Source organism: Tursiops truncatus, chromosome 18, assembly GCF_011762595.2.
Source record: "Tursiops truncatus isolate mTurTru1 chromosome 18, mTurTru1.mat.Y, whole genome shotgun sequence".
NCBI classification, from domain to species: Eukaryota; Metazoa; Chordata; class Mammalia; order Artiodactyla; family Delphinidae; genus Tursiops; species Tursiops truncatus.
In genome coordinates, this window is record NC_047051.1 from 24,557,504 (window position 1) to 24,576,096 (window position 18,593).

Genomic DNA, 18,593 nt, shown 5'->3' on the forward strand with positions numbered 1-18,593 from the left:
ATCTTTAATTTCTTTCATCAGTGTCTTATAATTTTCTGCATACATGTCTTTTGTCTCCTTAGGTAGGTTTATTCCTAGATATTTTATTCTTTTTGTTGCAATGGTAAGTGGGAGTGTTTTCTTGATTTCACTTTCAGATTTTTCATCATTAGTATATAGGAATGCCAGAGATTTCTGTCCATTTACTTTGTATCCTTCTACTTTACCAAATTCATTGATGAGCTCTGGTATTTTTCTGGTAGCATCTTTAGGATTCTTTGTGTATAGTATCATGTCATCTGCAAACAGTGACAACTTTACATCTTTCCAATTAGGATTCCTTTTATTTCCTTTTCTTCTCTGATTGCTGTGGCTAAAACTTCCAAAATTATGTTGAATAAGAGTGGTGAGAGTGGGCAACCTTGTCTTGTTCCTGATCTTAGTGGAAATGGTTTCAGTTTTTCACCATTGAGGACAATGTTGGCTGTGGGTTTGTCATATATGATCTTTATTATATTGAGGAAAGTTCCCTCTATGCCTACTTTCTGGAGGGTTTTTTTCATAAATGCGTGTTGAACTTTGTCGAATGCTTTCTCTGAAACTATTGAGATGACCATATGGTTTTTCTCCTTCAATTTGTTAAAATGGTGTATCACATTGATTGATTTGCGTATATTGAAAGAATCCTTGCATTCCTGAAATATACCCCACTTGATCATGGTGTATGATCCTTTTAATGTGCTACTGGATTCTGTTTGCTAGTATTTTGTTGAGGATTTTTGCATCTATGTTCATCAGTGATATTGGCCTGTAGTTTTCTTACTTTGTGACATCTTTGTCCAGTTTTGTTATCAGGGTGATGGTGGCCTCGTAGAATGAGTTTGGCAGTGTTCCTCCCTCTTCTGTATTTTGGAAGAGTTTGAGAAGGATAGGTGTTAGCTCTTCTCTAAATGTGATAGAATTCGCCTGTGAAGCCATCTGGTTCTGGTCTTTTGTTTGTTGGAAGATTTTTATTCACCATTTCAATTTCAGTGCTTGTGATTGGTCTATTCATATTTTCTATTTCTTCCTGATTCAGTCTTGGCAGGTTGTGCATTTCTAAGAATTTGTCCATTTCTTCCAGGTTGTCCATTTTATTGGCATAGAGTTGCTTGTAGTAATCTCTCATGATCTTTTGTATATCTGCAGTGTCAGTTGTTACTTCTCCTTTTTCATTTCTAATTCTATTGATTTGAGTCTTCTCCCTTTTTTCTTGATGTGTCTGGCTAATGCTTTATCAATTTTACTTATCTTCTCAAAGAACCAGCTTTTAGCTTTATTGATCTTTGCTATCGTTTCCTTCATTTTTTTTTCATTTATTTCTGATCTGATCTTTATGATTTCTTTCCTACTGCTAACTTTGGGGTATTTTTTTCTTCTTTCTCTAGTTGTTTTAGGTGCAAGGTTAGGTTGTTTTTTCGAGATGTTTCCTGTTTCTTAAGGTAGGATTGTATTGCTATAAACTTCCTTCTTGGAACTGCTTTTGCTGCATCCCATAGGTTTTGGGTCGTCATGTTTTCATTGTCATTTGTTTCTAGGTATTTTTTGATTTCTTCTTTGATTTCTTCAGTGATCTCTTAGTTATTTAGTAGTGTGTTGTTTAGCCTCCATGTGTTTGTATTTTTTACAGATTTTTCATGTAATTGATGTCTAGTCTCATAGCCTTGTGGTCAGAAAGATACTTGATACAATTTCAATTTTCTGAAATTTACCAAGGCTTGATTTGTGACGCAAGATATGGTGTATCTTGGAGAATGTTCCATGAGCACTTGAGAAGAAAGTGTATTCTGTTGTTTTTGGATGGAATGTCCTATAAAAATTAATTAAGTCCATCTTGTTTAATGTGTCATTTAAACCCTTTGTTTCCTTATTTATTTTCATTTTGGATGATCTGTCCATGGGTGAAAGTGGGGTGTTAAAGTCCCCTACTATGAATGTGTTACTGTCGATTTCCCCTTTTATGGCTATTAGTATTTGCCTTATGTATTGAGGTGCTCCTATGTTGGGTTCATAAATATTTACAGTTGTTATATCTTCTTCTTGGATCGATCCCTTGATCATTATGTAGCTTCCATCTCTGTCTCTTCTAATAGTCTTTATTTTAAAGTCTATTTTGTCTGATATGAGAATTGCTACTCTGGCTTTCTTTTGGTTTCCATTTGCATGGAATATCTTTTTCCATCCCCTCACTTTCAGTCTGTATGTGTCTCTGGTCTGAAGTGGGTCTCTTATAGACAGCGTATATATGGGTCTTGTTTCTGTATCCATTCAGCCATTCTGTGTCTTTTGGTGGGAGCATTTAATCCATTTACATTTAAGGTAACTATCGATATGTATGTTCCTATTCCCATTTTCTTAATTGTTTTGGGTTTGTTATTGTAGTTCTTTTCCTTCTCTTGTGTTTCTTGCCCAGAGAAGATCCTTTAGCATTTGTTGTAAAGCTGGTTTGGTGGTGCTGAACTCTCTCAGCTTTTGCTTGTCTGTAAAGCTTTTAATTTCGCCATCAAATCTGAATGAGATTCTTGCTGGGTAGAGTAATCTTGGTTGTAGGGTTTTCTCCTTCATCACTTTAAATATGTCCTGCCAGTCCCTTCTGGCTTGCAGAGTTTCTGCTGAAAGATCAGCTGTTAACCTTATGGGGATTCCCTTGTGTGTTATTTGTTGTTTTTCTCTTGCTGCTTTTAATATGTTTTCTTTGTATTTAATTTTTGACAGTTTGATTAATATGTGTCTTGGAGTGTTTCTTGTTGGATTTATCCTGTATGGGACTCTCTGTGCTTCCTGGACTTGATTAACTATTTCCTTTCCCATATTAGGGAAGTTTTCAATTATAATCTCTTCAAATATTTTCTCAGTCCCTTTCTTTTTCTCTTCTTTTCTGGAACCCCTATAATTCAAATGTTGGTGCGTTTAATGTTGTCCCAGAGGTCTCTGAGACTGTCCTCAGTTCTTTTCATTCTTTTTTCTTTATTCTGCTCTGCAGTAGTTATTTCCACTATTTTATCTTCCAGGTCACTTATCCGTTCTTCTGCCTCAGTTATTCTGCTATTGATCCCTTCTAGAGTATTTTTAATTTCATTTTTGTGTTGTTCATAGTTGCTTGTTTCATCTTTAGTTCCTCTAGGTCCTTGTTAAATGTTTCTTGCATTTTCTCTATTCTATCTCCAGGATTTTGGATCATCTTTACTATCATTATTCTGAATTCTTTTTCAGGTAGACTGCCTATTTCCTCTTCATTTGTTAGGTCTGGTGGGTTTTTATCTTGCTCCTTTATCTACTGTGTGTTTTTCTGTCTTCTCATTTTGCTTATCTTACTGTGTTTGGGGTCTCCTTTTTGCAGGCTGCACGTTTGTAGCTCCCGTTGTTTTTGGTGTCTGTCCCCAGTGTCTAAAGTTGGTTCAGAGGGTTGTGTAGGCTTCCTGGTGGAGGGGACTAGTGCCTGTGTTCTGGTGGATGAGGCTGGATCTTGTCTTTCTGGTGGGCAGGTCCACGTCTGGTGGTGTGTTTTGGGGTGTCTGTGGACTTATTATGATTTTAGGTAGCCTCTCTGCTAATGGGTGGGGTTGTGTTCCTGTCTTGCTAGTTGTTTGCCATAGGGTGTCCAGCACTGTAGCTTGCTGGTCGTTGAGTGAAGCTGGGTGTTGGTGTGAGATGGAGATCTCTGGGAGATTTTCGCTGTTTGATATTACGTGGAGCTGGGAGGTCTCTTGTGGACCAGTGTCCTGAAGTTGGCTCTCCCACCCCAGAGGCAAAGCACTGACTCCTGGCTGCAGCACCAAGAGCCTTTCATCCACATGGCTCAGAATAAAAGGGAGTAAAAGTAGAAAGAAAGAAAGAAAAAGGATAAAAGAAAATAAAATAAAGTAAGGTAAACTAAAATAGTTATTAAAATAAAAAAATAATTATTAAGAAAAAAAATTTCTTTTAAATAAAAAAAAAACAAAAACGGACAGATAGAACCCTAGGACAAATGGTGAAAGCAAAGCTATACAGACAAAATCTCACACAGAAGCATACAGATACACACTAACAAAAAGAGGAAAAGGGGAAGAAAGTATAAATCTTGCTCTCAAAGTCCACCTCCTCAATTTGGGATGATTCGTTGTCTATTCAGGTATTCCACAGATGCAGGGTACATGAAGTTGATTGTGGAGATTTAATCCGCTGCTCCTGAGGCTGCTGGGAGAGATTTCCCTTTCTCTTCTTTGTTCATACAGCTCCTGGGGTTCAGCTTTGGATTTGGCCCCACCTCTGCGTGTAGGTCGCTGGAGGGCGTCTGTTTTTCGTTCAGACAGGACGGGGTTAAAGGAGCCGCTGATTCGGGGACTCCGGCTCAGTCAGGCCGGGGGGAGGGAGGGGCACGGAGTGCGGGGTGAGCCTGCGGCAGCAGAGGCCAGCACGACATTGCACCAGCCTGAGGCCCGCCGTGCGTTCTCCCGGGGAAGTTGTCCCTGGATCCCGGGACCCTGGCAGTGGCGGGCTGCACAGGCTCCCTGGAAGGGAGGTGTGGAGAGTGACCTGTGCACGCACATAGCCTTCTTGGTGGCGGCAGCGGCAGCCTTAGTGTCTCATGCCTGTCTCTGGGGTCCGCGCTGTTAGCCGCGGCTCGCGCCCGTCTCTGGAGCTCCTTTAAGCAGCGCTCTTAATCCCCTCTCCTCACGCACCAGGAAACAAAGAGCTTGAATTTTTTTTTTAAGACAACTAGTAAGTATTCAGCTATCATACAGGTACTTTGTGTGTGTGTGTGTGTGTGTGTGTGTGTGTTTATTGAAATATAGTTGATTTACAATTTTAGTTTCAGGCGTACAGCATAGTAATTCAATATTTTTATGGATTATACTCCATTCCAAGTTATTATAAATTGTTGGCTATATTGCCTGTGCTGTACAATATATCCTTGTATTTTATTTTATACATAGTAGTTTGTACATCTTAATCTTCTATCCCCGTCTTGCTCCTCTCCGCTACCTCTGCCCACTGGTAACCAGTAGTTTCATCTCTGTCTGTGAGTCTGTTTTTGTTTATTTGTTTGGTTTTTTTATTTTGTATTTTTTGGGTTTTTTTAGATTCCATATATAAGTGAAAACATACAGTATTTGTCTTTCTTTGCCTGACTTATTTCACTTAGCATAATATTCTCTAGGTTCATTTACGTTGCTGCAAATGGCAGTATTTCATTCTTTTTTGTTGTTGTTGTTATCATTATGTATTATTGTTACCTTTCACCAACTTGTTTTGCAGACTAATTTTTTTTAACATCTTTATTGGAGTATAATTGCTTTACAATGGTGTGTTAGTTTCTGTTTATAACAAAGTGAATCCGTTATACATATACATATGTCCCCATATCTCTCCCTCTTGCATCTCCCTCCCTCCCACCCTCCCTATCCCACCCCTCTAGGTGGTCACAAAGCACCGTGCTGATCTCCCTGTGCTGTGTGGCTGCTTCCCACTAGCTATCTACTTTACATTAGGTAGTGTATATATGTCCATGCCACTCTCTCACTTTGTCCCAGCTTACCCTTACCCCACCCCGTATCACCGAGTCCATTCTCTAGTAGGTCTGTGTCTTTATTCCCGTCTTGCCCCTAGGTTCTTCATGACAATTTTTTTTTTTTTTACATTCCATATATATGTGCTAGCATACGGTATTTGCTTTTCTCTTTCTGACTTACTTCACTCTGTATGACAGACTCTAGGTCCATCCACCTCATTATATATAACTCAATTTCGTTTCTTTTTATGGCTGAGTAATATTCCATTGTATATATGTGCCACATCTTCTTTATCCATTCATCTGTTGATGGACACTTAGGCTGCTTCCATGTCCTGGCTATTGTAAATAGAGCTGCAGTGAACATTGGGGAACATGACTCTTTTTGAAATATGGTTTTCTCAGGGTATATGCCCAGTAGTGGGATTGCTGGGACATACAGTAGTCCTATTTTTAGTTTTTTAAGGAACCTCCATACTGTTCTCCATAGTAGCTGTATCAATTTTCATTCCCACCAACAGTGCAAGAGGGTTCCCTTTTATCCATACCCTCCCTCTCCAGCATTTATTGTTTGTAGATTTTTTTGATGATGGCCATTCTGACTGGTGTGAAGTGATACCTCACTGTAGTTTTTGTTGTTGTTGTTGTTTTTGCAGTACGTGGGCCTCCCACCGCTGTGGCCTCTCCCGCTGCGGAGCAACAGGCTCCAGATGCGCAGGCCCAGCGGCCATGGCTCACGGGCACAGCCGCTCCGCGGCATGCGGGATCCTCCCGGACCGGGGCACGAACCCCTGTCCCCTGCATCAGCAGGCGGACTCCCAACCACTGTGCCACCAGGGAAACCCCTCACTGTAGTTTTGATTTGCATTTCTCTAATGATAGTGATGTTGAGCATCCTTTCCTGTGTTCCTGGCAATCTATATCTTCTTTGGAGAAATGTCTATTTAGGTCTTCTGCCCATTTTTGGATTGGGTTGTTTGTTTTTTGATATTGAGCTGCTTGTAAATTTTGGAGATTAATCCTTTTTCAGTTGCTTCATTTGCAAGTATTTTCTGCCATTCTGAGGATTGTCTTTTCTTCTTGGTTATAGTTTCCTTTGCTGTGAAAAAGCTGTTAAGTTTCATTAGGCCCCATTTGTTTATTTTTGTTTTTAGTTTCCATTTCTCTAGGAGGTGGGTCAAAAAGGATCTTGCTGTGATTTATGTCATAGAGTGTTCTGCCTATGTTTTCCTCTACAAGGTTAATAGTGTCTGGCCTTACATTTAGGTCTTTAATACATTTTGAGTTTATTTTTGTGTATGGTGTTAGGGAGTGTTCTAATTTCATTCTTTTACATGTAGCTGTCCAGTTTTCCCAGCAGCACTTATTGAAGAGGCTGTCTTTTCTCCACTGTATATTCTTTCCTCCTTTATCAAAGATAAGGTGACCATATGTGCGTGGGTTTATCTCTGGGCTTTCTATCCTGTTCCATTGACCTATATTTCTGTTTTTGTGCTGGTACCATTCCGTCTTGATTACTGTAGCTTTGTAGTATAGTCTGAAGTCTGGGAGCCTGATTCCTCCAGCTGCATTTTTCTTTTTCAAGATTTCTTTGGCTATTTGGGGTCTTTTGTGTTTCCATACAAGTTGTCAATTTTATTGTTTTAGTTCTCTGAAAAATGCCACTGGTAGTTTGATAGGGATTGCATTGAATCTGTAGATTGCGTTGGGTAGTATAGTCATTTTCACAATGTTGATTCTTCCAATCCAAGAAAATGGTACATCTCTTCATCTGTTTGTGTCATCTTTGATTTCTTTCATCAGTGTGATAGTTTTCTGAGTATGGGTGTTTTGTCTCAATAGGTAAGTTTATTCCTAGGTATTTTATTCTTTTTGTTGCAATGGTGAATGGGATTGTTTCCTTAATTTCTCTTTCAGATTTATCATCACTAGTGTATAGTAATGCAAGACATTTCTGTGCATTAATTTTGTATCCTGCTACTTTACCAAATTCATTGATTAGCTGTAGTTTTCTGGTAGCATCTTTAGGATTCCCTATGTATAGTATCATGTCGTCTGTAAACAGTGACAGCTTTACTTCTTGTTTTCTGATTTGGATTCTTTTTATTTCTTTTCCTTCTCTGATTGCTGTTGCTATAATTTCCAAAACTATGTTGAATGATAGTGATGAGAGTAGACAACCTTGTCTTCTTCCTGATCTTAGAGGAAATGGTTTCAGTTTTTCACCATTGAGAATGATGTTGGCTGTGGGATTGTCATGTATCGCCTTCATTATGTTGAGGTTTCCACCCAGACAGACAGGGTTAAAGGAGTAGCTGATTAGGGTTCTCTGGCTCACTCAGGCCTTGGGGAGGTAGGGGTATAGCACGCAGGGCGAGCCTGCGGCGGCAGAGGCCGGCTTGACATTGCACCAGCCTGAGGCGCCGTGCGTTCTCCTGGGGAAGTTGTTCCTGGATCATGGGACCCTGGCAGTGGTGGGCTGCACAGGCTCCCACGTGCTGAGGTGTGGACAGTGACCTGTGCTTGCACACAGGATTCTTGGTGGCTGCAGCAGCAGCATTAGCATCTCATGCCCGTCTCTGGTGTCTACGTTGATAGCCGTGGCTTGCGCCCATCTCTGGAGCTCGTTTATTAGGTGCTCTGAATCCCCTCTTCTCGCGCACCCTGAAACAGTGGTCTCTTGCCTCTTAGGCAGTTCCAGACTTTTTCCCAGACTCCCTCCCGGCTAGCTGTGGTGCACTAGCTCCCTTCAGGCTGTGTTCACGCAGCCAACCCCAGTCCTCTTCCTGGGATCTGACTTCCGAAGCCCGAGCCTCAGCTCCCAGACCCTTCCTGTCCCGGCGGGTGAGCAGAGAAACCTCTTGGGCTGGTGAGAGCTGGTCGCCACCGATCCTCTGTGCGGGAATCTCTCCGTTTTGCCCTCTGCACCCCTGTTGCTGCGCTCTCCTCCGTGGCTCCGAAGCTTCCCCCCCGCCACCCCTCCGTCTCCGCCAGTGAAGGGGCTTCCTAGTGTGTAGAAACCTTTCCTCCTTCACAGCTCCCTCCCAGAGGTGCAGGTCCTGTCCCTATTCTTTTGTCTCTCTCTCTTTTTTTTTTTTCTTTTGCCCTACACAGGTACATGGGGGAGTTTCTTGCCTTTTGGGAGGTCTGAGGTCTTCTGCCAGCGTTCAGTAGGTGTTCTGTAGGAGTTGTTCCACATGTAGCTGTATTTCTGATGTAATTGTGGGGAGGAAGATGATCTCCAAGTCTTACTCCTCTGCCATCTTGAAGGTCTCTCCTGCCACTCCCTTCTTGTCTGCAAAGTTTCTACAGAAAAATCTCGTGATAGCCGTAGGGGGGTTCCCTTATATGTGACTCTTTTTCTCTTGCTGAGTTTAGAATTCTGTCTTTAACTTTTGGAATTTTAATTATGATATGTCTGGATGTGAGTCTTTTGGGGTTCATCTTGTTTGGGACTCTCTAGGCTTCCTATACCTGGATGTCTGTTTCCTTCTTCAGGTTCAGGAATTTTTCAGCCATAATTTTATCAAATACATTTTTCACCCTTTTCTCTCCCTTCTTCTTCTGGGTTGCCCATAATATGAATATTAGTATACTACATGTTGTCCAAGAGGTCCCTTAAACTATTCTTATTTAAATTTTTAAAAATTTTTGTTTCTCTGATTGGGTGATTTCTGTTATTCTGTCTTTAAGATCACTTATGCATTCTTCTGTATCACATAGTCTGCCGTTAATTCCTTCTAGTGTATTTTTCATTTCAGCTATTGCATTCTTCAGCTCTGATTGGTTCTTTATTATATTTTCCAATTCCTTACTAAAATCATTACTGTGTTCATCTATTCTTTTGCTTAGTTCAGTTAACATTCTTATTGCTAATGCTTTGAACTCTTTATATGGTAAATTTTAAATTTCTAGTTCATTAGTTGTTTTTTCAGGTTTTTTTCCTTATTCTTTCATTTGATACAAATTACTCTGTCTTCTCATTTTACTTAACTTTCTCTGTCACTATGAAATTAGGTAAAACAGTTACCTATCCCATTCTTGAAGGGGTGCCCTTGTGTGGGAGCATCCCTATGCAGTTCCCAGTGGATTTGGTGGGAGAGGTGAATAGGAAGTGAGCGTGGGTCACATCTTTTCCTAGCGTGTGCTGGCAGCCGTCACCTTTTCAGGTGATGGGGCTGGAGATGGAGGGGCTAGAGCTGGAGCCAGGTGTGGCCCAGGACTTCTCCTGTTCTATGTGACTGTCATCGCCCTACTGGAGTCAGGGTTGGGTCCCAACGTGCTGGAGCAGAAGCCCTGAGGGTCTGGTCTGAGCTCGTTCCATTCCGTCTAAGTGTGCTCCCTCCCCCACTCCCAGCAACAGCATCTTTGCCCTAGAGAGGAGCAGCGCCGGAGCAAGAGGGGCCAGAGCATACCCTTGGCGTGGGCTGGGACGTGGGCTGGGGAGGTCCCAGCCCACCAGTCAGATCTTTAGACTGCTCCTGATGTGGCACCTCCACGAACACCAGTAACGGCCACCCTCACCCCATTCAGATGTTGCACTGGATCTGAGCCAGCTCCATCCCCCGCAGCTAAGCACTCTGCTCTGCAAAGGCAGGCTTCTCCCTAGTGTGGAGCTAGAGCTAGAGGGGCTGGAGCGGGTGCCTAGTGCTGGCTGGGCTGGGCTCTGGGCTGGTCTCTGGAAGCCAACTAGAACCCCAGGCAGTTTCAATCTGCTTCCTCCACCTTGCTTCCGGGAGTCAGCACATGAGTTTGCCTTCTTCACAAGCAGGTCTAGGTTTCTTAGAGCCCTCCTGTAAGTCCCACTGGTTTGCAAGCCAGCTAGGCGGACTTGTCTTCCCAGAGTCAGACCCCAGGACTGAGGTGCCTAATACATGTTTCGAACTGCTCACTCCCCAGGGAGGATCTCTGAGCCTGTGTTATCCCCCTCCTCTCTGTGTCCCCTCTCAGGGGCATAGGTCCCAAGCTGATCGCTTCTCTTCCCTTCCTACCCAACTCTGTGTGGATCTTCCCCTTGGGGGTACAAGAGTCTTTCTGCCTGTCTCCAGTTTGTTTTCAGTGAGAATTGCTCCACCAGTAGATTTTTTTTTTTTTTTTTTTTTTTGCGGTATGCGGGCCTCTCACTATTGTGGCCTCTCCCGTTGTGGAGCACAGGCTCTGGACGCGCAGGCTCAGTGGCCATGGCTCACGGGCCCAGCCGTTCCGCAGCATGTGGGATCTTCCCGGACCGGGGCACGAACCCATGTCCCCTGCATCGGCAGGCAGACTCTTAACCACTGCACCACCAGGGAAGCCCTGTAGATGTATTTTTGACGTGTTTGTGGGGGAGGTGAGCTCAGCTTCCTCCTACTCTGCCACCTTGATCTCCTCTTCCCAACCTTATTTTTTGTGTATCACTTTTTCATCCCAGACACTTCCTCTGTTGTCTAAATCTCGTCTCGGCACATTCAGGCACATCAGGTATTCTATCAGTTTCATCTTCTGTCCATTTCTTCTTTCTCCATGGTATGTTCTCACTAGCCCTACTCTGGATTTGTTGCTCTCCGTATGTGTAGCGTACATGTCATCCTAGATCTCTCTCCACTACCAGTCCTCCATTTCCTCTGGTCTTTCTTTCTGCAATTTTCATCAGTTAGATATTGAACCTCCTGGACTGACCTTCTTTTTTCTCTTACGTTCTGTCAATTTGTCAGGACTTTATTGACTTTTCAGAGGTGAGATGTCTAAAAATGGATTCTCCTCTCTGTCTGAAATCTCTCTCCCAGTTGAAAGCCTAATTGCTTTCCTTATCAGCACTCCCCCTTTTTTCAACCTGAGAAACACTATTTTCTTATGATGGTAAACAGTTTTTCTCTATTTTATTGTTATACAGTCATATTACAGAATCTGCCTCATTCCGATGATGTGGTTTGTTAGTAAATTTCTTTACCTTTTCCTGGTTAACCTTGCTTTAATTTTGTTGCCCATTTTTGTCTTTCTGAGAATAAATATGTGCTCTTTTAGGGTTGAAAAGGTTAGATTCTTCCTTTAAACCACTTGACTATATCTTTCAAGGCTGTGTTCGTTGGGTAGAGAGCAGGCAGCTTGACTAAAAGGACATAGCATAGCATAAAAACTGGGAAATTTGTACCCTGTGAGAAAATTAATTTTTTTCATGAGTTGTTCTTATGTGACCCATTACCTAGCTGAGTTGATCCTGTATTGTGTCCATATCTAATATGTCACTCTTGGCATTAGTATTTGAAGTATAAATTAGAAACTCATAACCCAAGTCTCCTATCCTTTTATTCTGTACCTAAGCACAGAACTGAAGTTCAGCAAAGTGATTATTATTTGTCTTCATCTTTAAGTAAACTCAGCTATTAATGCTTTGTTTCTTTGTGGGGAATTTTGAGATAGAAAAAATATCAAAGGTAGAATGAAAGGAAATCAGAATTAAGCTTCTTTGCCTCTAGACCCAGTTTGATAAATTTAGATACTTTTGGCTTTTAGATAGGAACAATTTTCATATTTGTGTTTGGCAGGAATCCTGTAGCTACAAGTAAGAGCAACAAAAGTAAAACTTTAAATTCTTGCAAAAAGGAATTTGGGGGTATCTCACATGTTCAAAGGAAGGGAAAGGATGCTCTTGGGCCTCAGGAAATAACTGGAACCTAGGACTTTAATGTTGTCCAGACTCTGTTTTGCTCTATACTTCACCTCGTTGTTTCGAGTGTCACAATACCTGATACGTAGTAGGTCACTTAGTAAATGTTTTTGAAAAATAAATAAATCTTAACCTAGAATAAATTCTAGAAAACTCAAGGTAAAGTAATTCTATTAATCCAGTTTTAGATAACTTTCTGAGCTAGCAATGTTTCCTTTTATGAACCTACTAATTAGTAATACTTTGGCTTTTAATGACAAATCTGATAACATGGGGTCTCATAATTAACATCTACTAGCAGTGAGCTACCAAGCCTTTCATCTTCATAGTATGAAACCCAGTTTCTATACAATTGTATTTGACTCATTTGCTTACCTTCATTGGGGTCTAACCCTTCACCAAGATCATATACCTTGATCGTTTCCTTAGTATTCTTTGCAGGTAATGACATAGCTAATGTTCCCTTAGAAATAGCTTAAGAAGGGCTTCCCTGGTGGCGCAGTGGTTGAGAGTCCACCTGCCGATGCAGGGGACGCGGGTTCGTGCCTCGGTCCGGGAAGATCACATGCCGCGGAGCAACTAGGCCCGTGAGCCACAGCTACTGAGCCTGCGCATCTGGAGCCTGTGCTCCACAACGGGAGAGGCCGTGATAGTGAGAGGCCCGCGCACCGGCGATGAAGAGTGGCCCCCGCTCGCCGCAACTAGAGAAAGCCCTTGCACAGAAACGAAGACCCAATACAACCAAAATTAATAAATAAATAAATAAAAATTTAAAAAAAAAAGAAATAGCTTAAGAAATGTTAGAGACTTTCCTTCTTCTGCTGCAAGACACCAGGAATACTGTGGACGTGGTCGTTAGAAATAACATGATGGCCACGCACACCAGACACCATGCCTGCATTTCTCACAGGAAATAAGGACCGAAATAGAACTACTTACTTTGATGAGAAAACTTCTTTGGGGAAAGAGGGAGTACAATACTATAGGCTGCTAAATGTGTCCCTTCCTGCTGTTGGTCAGAGCCTAGATGAGGGGGGTGAGAGTTTCTATGAATTGCTAATGGTTTATTTTACCAAAAATAAGGCCTCTGGTTATCTCAGGGAAGAAATAAAGATTAGGGGCCTAGTCTCAGTTGTAATTATATATGCTCTAATGTTTTTGCATTTCTATTGAATATTTTTATTGATTGTGATTAAACATTGAAAACAGTTTATAATCTCCCAGTTTTTATTAATCAGTTGTGAACGGTAAGTGGACATTGGGCACAATCCTCAATCCGTTACATTCCCTGGACCCTTTTACTCTTACTCATGTTTGAAGATAGTTACGATTCAAGCATTCGAGGTAGGTACTCTCCTACCTCCCCCAGAAACCTCAGGATCTCTTTGCTAGAAAATTAGGCTGTATAAATTTTTAACAAAATTCAAGGTAGATCTAGGGTTTTATGCCCAAGTCTTTGTGTTTGATTTCAAAACAAAGCGCTGTATGCAAATTCTGATTTTGAAAAATAATGCTAAACATTTTACGGTCAAGGGAAAGTTCTAAGCTCTGTGCCTTTGAAGGATCTCATTACTTATTGTGTGTATTGCTTATGTCTTTTTTATACACAAATGTATAACATATTTGATACAAGAATGAACCTTCTCTCAAAAATTCATTCAAGACCAGATTTAGACTAGCTGCTCTGCTTTTGAAGGGGAAACCATTATTCTCAGTTCTTATCACTTATCTTTGTTTTGTCCTTGCCACCAAAGGTGTTCAAAAATTTTCTTGCAGTGGTGGTTATTAACAGCAGCAATACATTTATCTATCTATCTATCCATCCATCTATCTATCTCTCATCTGTCTTTCATCACACTAGACACTGTGTGGTATAAAGATGTGTTAGGTGTGTCCATGCAGTTTGCTACATTGCAAAAAAGGAGAAATATGGACTGTGTACAGGACTGCATAACCTCCAGGTTCTGAGTTGGAACATTAGTATTATAGTATGGAAGGCCAGTTACAAAATCCTCTTCCAGTTCATGATTAATATCTTTATAAAAACCTTCTATATTATTATTTGAAGTTCCTTAATAAACACATTTGACAAAAATGTAGTATATAATTTCCTTCAAAATATAGAAATTTATTGAATTTTTTGTTTTATTAAAGCTCTGTTGAGGTATAATTGACATATTAAAAACTGCATATTTAAAGTATACAGTTTGATAATTTTTGGCTTTTTTATACACCTATGAAACCATCACCACAATCAATATAATGACTACATCTACGATCCCCAAAGTGTCCTTGGTCCCTTTTATAATCCCTCTCTCTCTCCCCTTCTCACCCTCCTCTTCTACCCCTAGGAATCTGCTTCCTGTTATTCTATATAACTTGTATTTTCTAGAGATTTATATAAATGGAATCATACACTTATTACTCTTTTGGACCTGCCTTCTTTCACTCAACATAATTATTTTGAGATATTCCATGTTGTTATGTATATCAGTAATTCATTCCTTTTTGTTGCTGAGAAGCATTGGAAAGTACTTTACTCTCTAAAAACCTATGCCCCCAAACAAACATATTGACCGCAGTATTTTAATTTTTTAAGTCTTTGTAAAAGATCTTTTGCTTTAAAATTTTTTAATCTTTATGAAATAATATCTGTTTATCTGAAGTTAATCCATATCTTTAGTTTCATTTGTTATTTGTTGTTAAATTCTAGTAAAATTGAAGTTAACCTTGATTTTAAATTTTCATAGTGCCTATTTCCTAATTCTCAGTTATTTACCACTGCTTCAGCCTTTGTGTTACCCACCAATATGTCAGATCACCTGAAAGTACATGGCTGATCCTCAGGCGTACTCTGCTCTCTAACTTTCAGGCTTGGAGAACCTAGCTTCATTAGGAAATGACTTTCCATATGACCTATTTATATGTAAGGAAGCCTTTGCGGCGATCCTAACAAACAAAAAGATCCTTCTCATCCTGTTATTCAGTACTTTGATGGCTGTTTTTATTGTCAGCATACACTTCTCTGCCTGTCAACATCAGCTGTCTAACAAACTGCCCCCTTTAATTTTTTTTTTTTTTTTTTTGGGGGTACGCGGGCCTCTCACTGTTGTGGCCTCTCCCGTCGCGGAGCACAGGCTCCGGACGCGCAGGCTCAGCGGCCGTGGCTCACAGGCCCAGCCGCTCTGCGGCATGTGGGATCTTCCTGGACCGGGGCACGAACCTGTGTCCCCTGCATCGGCAGGCGGACTCTCAACCACTGCGCCACCAGGGAAGCCCCTTTCCCCTTTAATTTTATCCAGCTCATTTGGGTACCCTCCTAGAGTCAGTACCAGAAAGCAAGCCACAGACAATGCATGTCATAAGCAATAACCATCCCCCTATATTAGTTAAAACCACCTAGCTTGCTTTCATGTTAATTGTTCTTCTAGGCCTGAATTTACAGCTCAGCTATGGTACCTTTTCCTGACCTATTGGTTTAAGGTGTAAATTGGACTTCCTCTTTTGGCTTGCTTATTGGATTTTGGCTTTGTTTATTCCCTAATTTAGTATCCCTCACTGTCTTGAGTTAAAAATTACATTTGCAGCTTTACTTTTGAACAAAGCACAAATAAGCAGACTCTGTCTCTGCCACCTTCTTTTGTCCCGGCTAGGAGACAGGGGGATCAAGGATGAATCCAACATCTGTTGCTGGGCCATGAAGCAGACTTTTCTGGATTATAGCAAATCACTTAGCAGAAGTGGAAAATGGAATAACCTTTCCTTTTAGCTTTCAGATCATAGAATTTTCTCTGTCCAGGTTCTGTTAGGTGACTGTCTAATTACTAGCAATCATGAGTGATCGTGTTATCCTCAGGACTTTCAGGCATTATCTGTGTCGTGATCCTTTCCTCTTTTCCTAGAACAACTCCTTTGAACAGATCATCCCCGTGCCATGCTTGGGGAAGTCTTTTTTTTTTTTTTTCCTACCCAGAGAAATGAAATGGTATTTGGTAGCTTTTAGGAATTCATCCAGACTTTTCATATGACCGTTTCTAAAAATTGCTTTTCCCTGACTTACAAATTATGCTGTCACCCCCTAAGATTACAGATCATGCAGTCAGGGACTCAGTGGACCTACCTTTTCTATTGGGAGGACTTTTTCTTATCTGAAATCTTCAGAGTATTTATTTGATTCTTTCTACACATGTCCTATCTCCTGATATTTTCACTGCCCAATCACATAACTTGAGTTCTACCACGATAGTTAATGGCAATGAAGAAACGCCATTTAGGTCCCTTTATTTTGGTTTTTCTGAAGATCTTCGCAAGTGTTTGAGTTTCACCTCTCCTTTCTCAGCAAGGATGATATAACCCTCAGAAAGTCTATTTGCCCTGCAATTTTGAAAATTGATAAGAACTGAGGATATTACTCATGATTAGATCATGATAAAGGGTTTCTAGCTCCTTCTTCAAAAACTACTCAAGTCATTTCACAAAGCATGGGAAGTCTTATTTTATTCCTCTGTGTCTCCTAGAATATTTACATCTTCAGATTCCCTAGCAGAGATTTATCAAAGAGATTACTTTAAAAATCATATTGTTTCCTATAAAATGACAAAAGAGTGAGTTATATAGAAGTTCACTTTTCTCTACCTTTTTAAGACCTAAGTATTCTTATTGCCAATCCAAAGTTTAATTTTAATCCAATCCCGTATGCTCCTTAAATTTTCTATATTATAAAAAGTCTTCTTATCCTGAATCATACTTCTTGGTATTTCTATGGTTGACATAGAGTGGGTTTCTTGCAAGACAGGAGATTTTGAATAAACACAGGGGACCTATGAAATGAATATGGACTGTTTGGGGTTATGTTTCAAGGGACTATGGAGAAAATTTATCGTAAGTATAACAACATATCCAAAACGGTGCTTTGTACCAGGGATGGAGTTTCATCAGTGGATGTGGTACATCATAAATATTAATGGTTGGTGATTCTTCTTTTGTTTTAATCTTAGGTTTTTAGAGTGTCCTGACTTGTTTTTTCAAAGCTTGTTCTTTGGATAATAGCTTTAACTGTAGTACAGCCTTATTATTGGCTAGGCTTTAGCTACTATGTCCTAATTTCTAACATAAAAGTTTATGTTTTGAAAATTTTTTTTTCCTTTTAGATCGATTTTTCCTGTCCACCCCTCCTTCAGAATCATTGCCTTAGCAGAACCCCCTGTTACTGGAAGCACGGCACAGCAGTGGCTGGGACCAGAATTCTTAACCATGTTCTTTTTCCATTACATGAAACCACTTGTCAAAAGTGAAGAAATCCAAGTGATTAAGGAAATGGTAAGAGTGAGGCCAGCTCTAGCCTGTTGCCTTCAGCTGTTCTCTTTTTAAGGACTTTGTGACACCTGCTTGAGACGAGTTGGATATTTTGGGCTTTTTCTCACTGTTAATTTCCAGATTTCCTCATAAAATGGTTCTCAGATGTCAACATTTTTCAAACTCATCTGGAGGGCTTGTTAAATGACAGATTGCCAAGTCGGTGGTTCTGGGATGGAACATGAGAATTTGCACTTCTAAAGGTGATGCTGACAGCTGCTGGTCTGGGGACCACACTTTGAGAACCATGAATGTTAGGCTATCTCTCCGTTTTCCTCATGTGGAAGCAGTTTGGGGATTCCTTTTCCTTTTATATTCAGCTGAAGTTGACTAAATTTTAAGTTCCTACTATTAGGAGAGGCCAAATATATTTTAGTTCCTTAGATTTTGTAGAAAATACTAAGTAGTGGTTCCCTCGGGATTGTAATGTATCCTATACTTAACTGATTAGTTGTCTAGTGGCTTGTCGTGTATGTAAACTATTATTGCAGTGTCTGCCTTAACCAAGCACTGTGTTTAGCACGTTTGGAGTTCTAGAGCTGCACTATTCAGTGTGGTAGCACTAGCCACATTAAATCAAATTCAAAAATTCAGTTTCTCAGTCTTATTTCAAGTGGCCGATAGCATAGATAAAGAACATTGCCATCATCACAGAGAGTTCTATTGGACAGTACTATTCTAGATCACTAATAATTAACTTTTTACATAAATGCGCTCATCCCCTTTGAAATACCAGAATGAATGAATTAATTTTAGGTCTTATGAGCATGGTTGTGGATAAGGGCATAGGCTTTAAAGTCAAATAGCTTGCCTTTAAATGTCAAATCCACTACTGATGAGCTTCTAGGTCGTGGGTAAATTACTCAACTGTAGGCTCTTCATCTGAAGATGGGGATGATACTACTTCTTACATCACAGGATTGATTTAAAGAATAAATGAGTGTGTACTGAATAGAGCTTCAAATTTTAAAAGTTCCAATTACTTAAATGCCCAAAGAAACTCTGAGCAGTTTATTTCTGAAATAGTCACGTGATACCAGTCATTGTTGTAACAACTCCTGCTCTTTTTAAATTAAAATT

General features: G+C 40.5%; 1 protein-coding gene across 6 annotated transcripts in view; it reads left to right on the forward strand.

Annotated features, from left to right (window-relative positions):
* Positions 1-18,593, forward strand: part of VWA8 (von Willebrand factor A domain containing 8) — a 364,937-nt gene that overhangs the window by 119,023 nt on the left and 227,321 nt on the right. For all 6 annotated transcript variants that reach the window (XR_012327693.1, XR_012327692.1, XM_073795252.1 and 3 more), the window contains exon 15: positions 17,309-17,477. Coding sequence is in view for 4 of the 6 variants with exons in the window: in XM_073795252.1 (XP_073651353.1) it covers positions 17,309-17,477 (169 nt within the window). In the remaining 2 variants the exon portion in view is untranslated. The remainder of the gene's footprint in view (positions 1-17,308; positions 17,478-18,593) is intronic.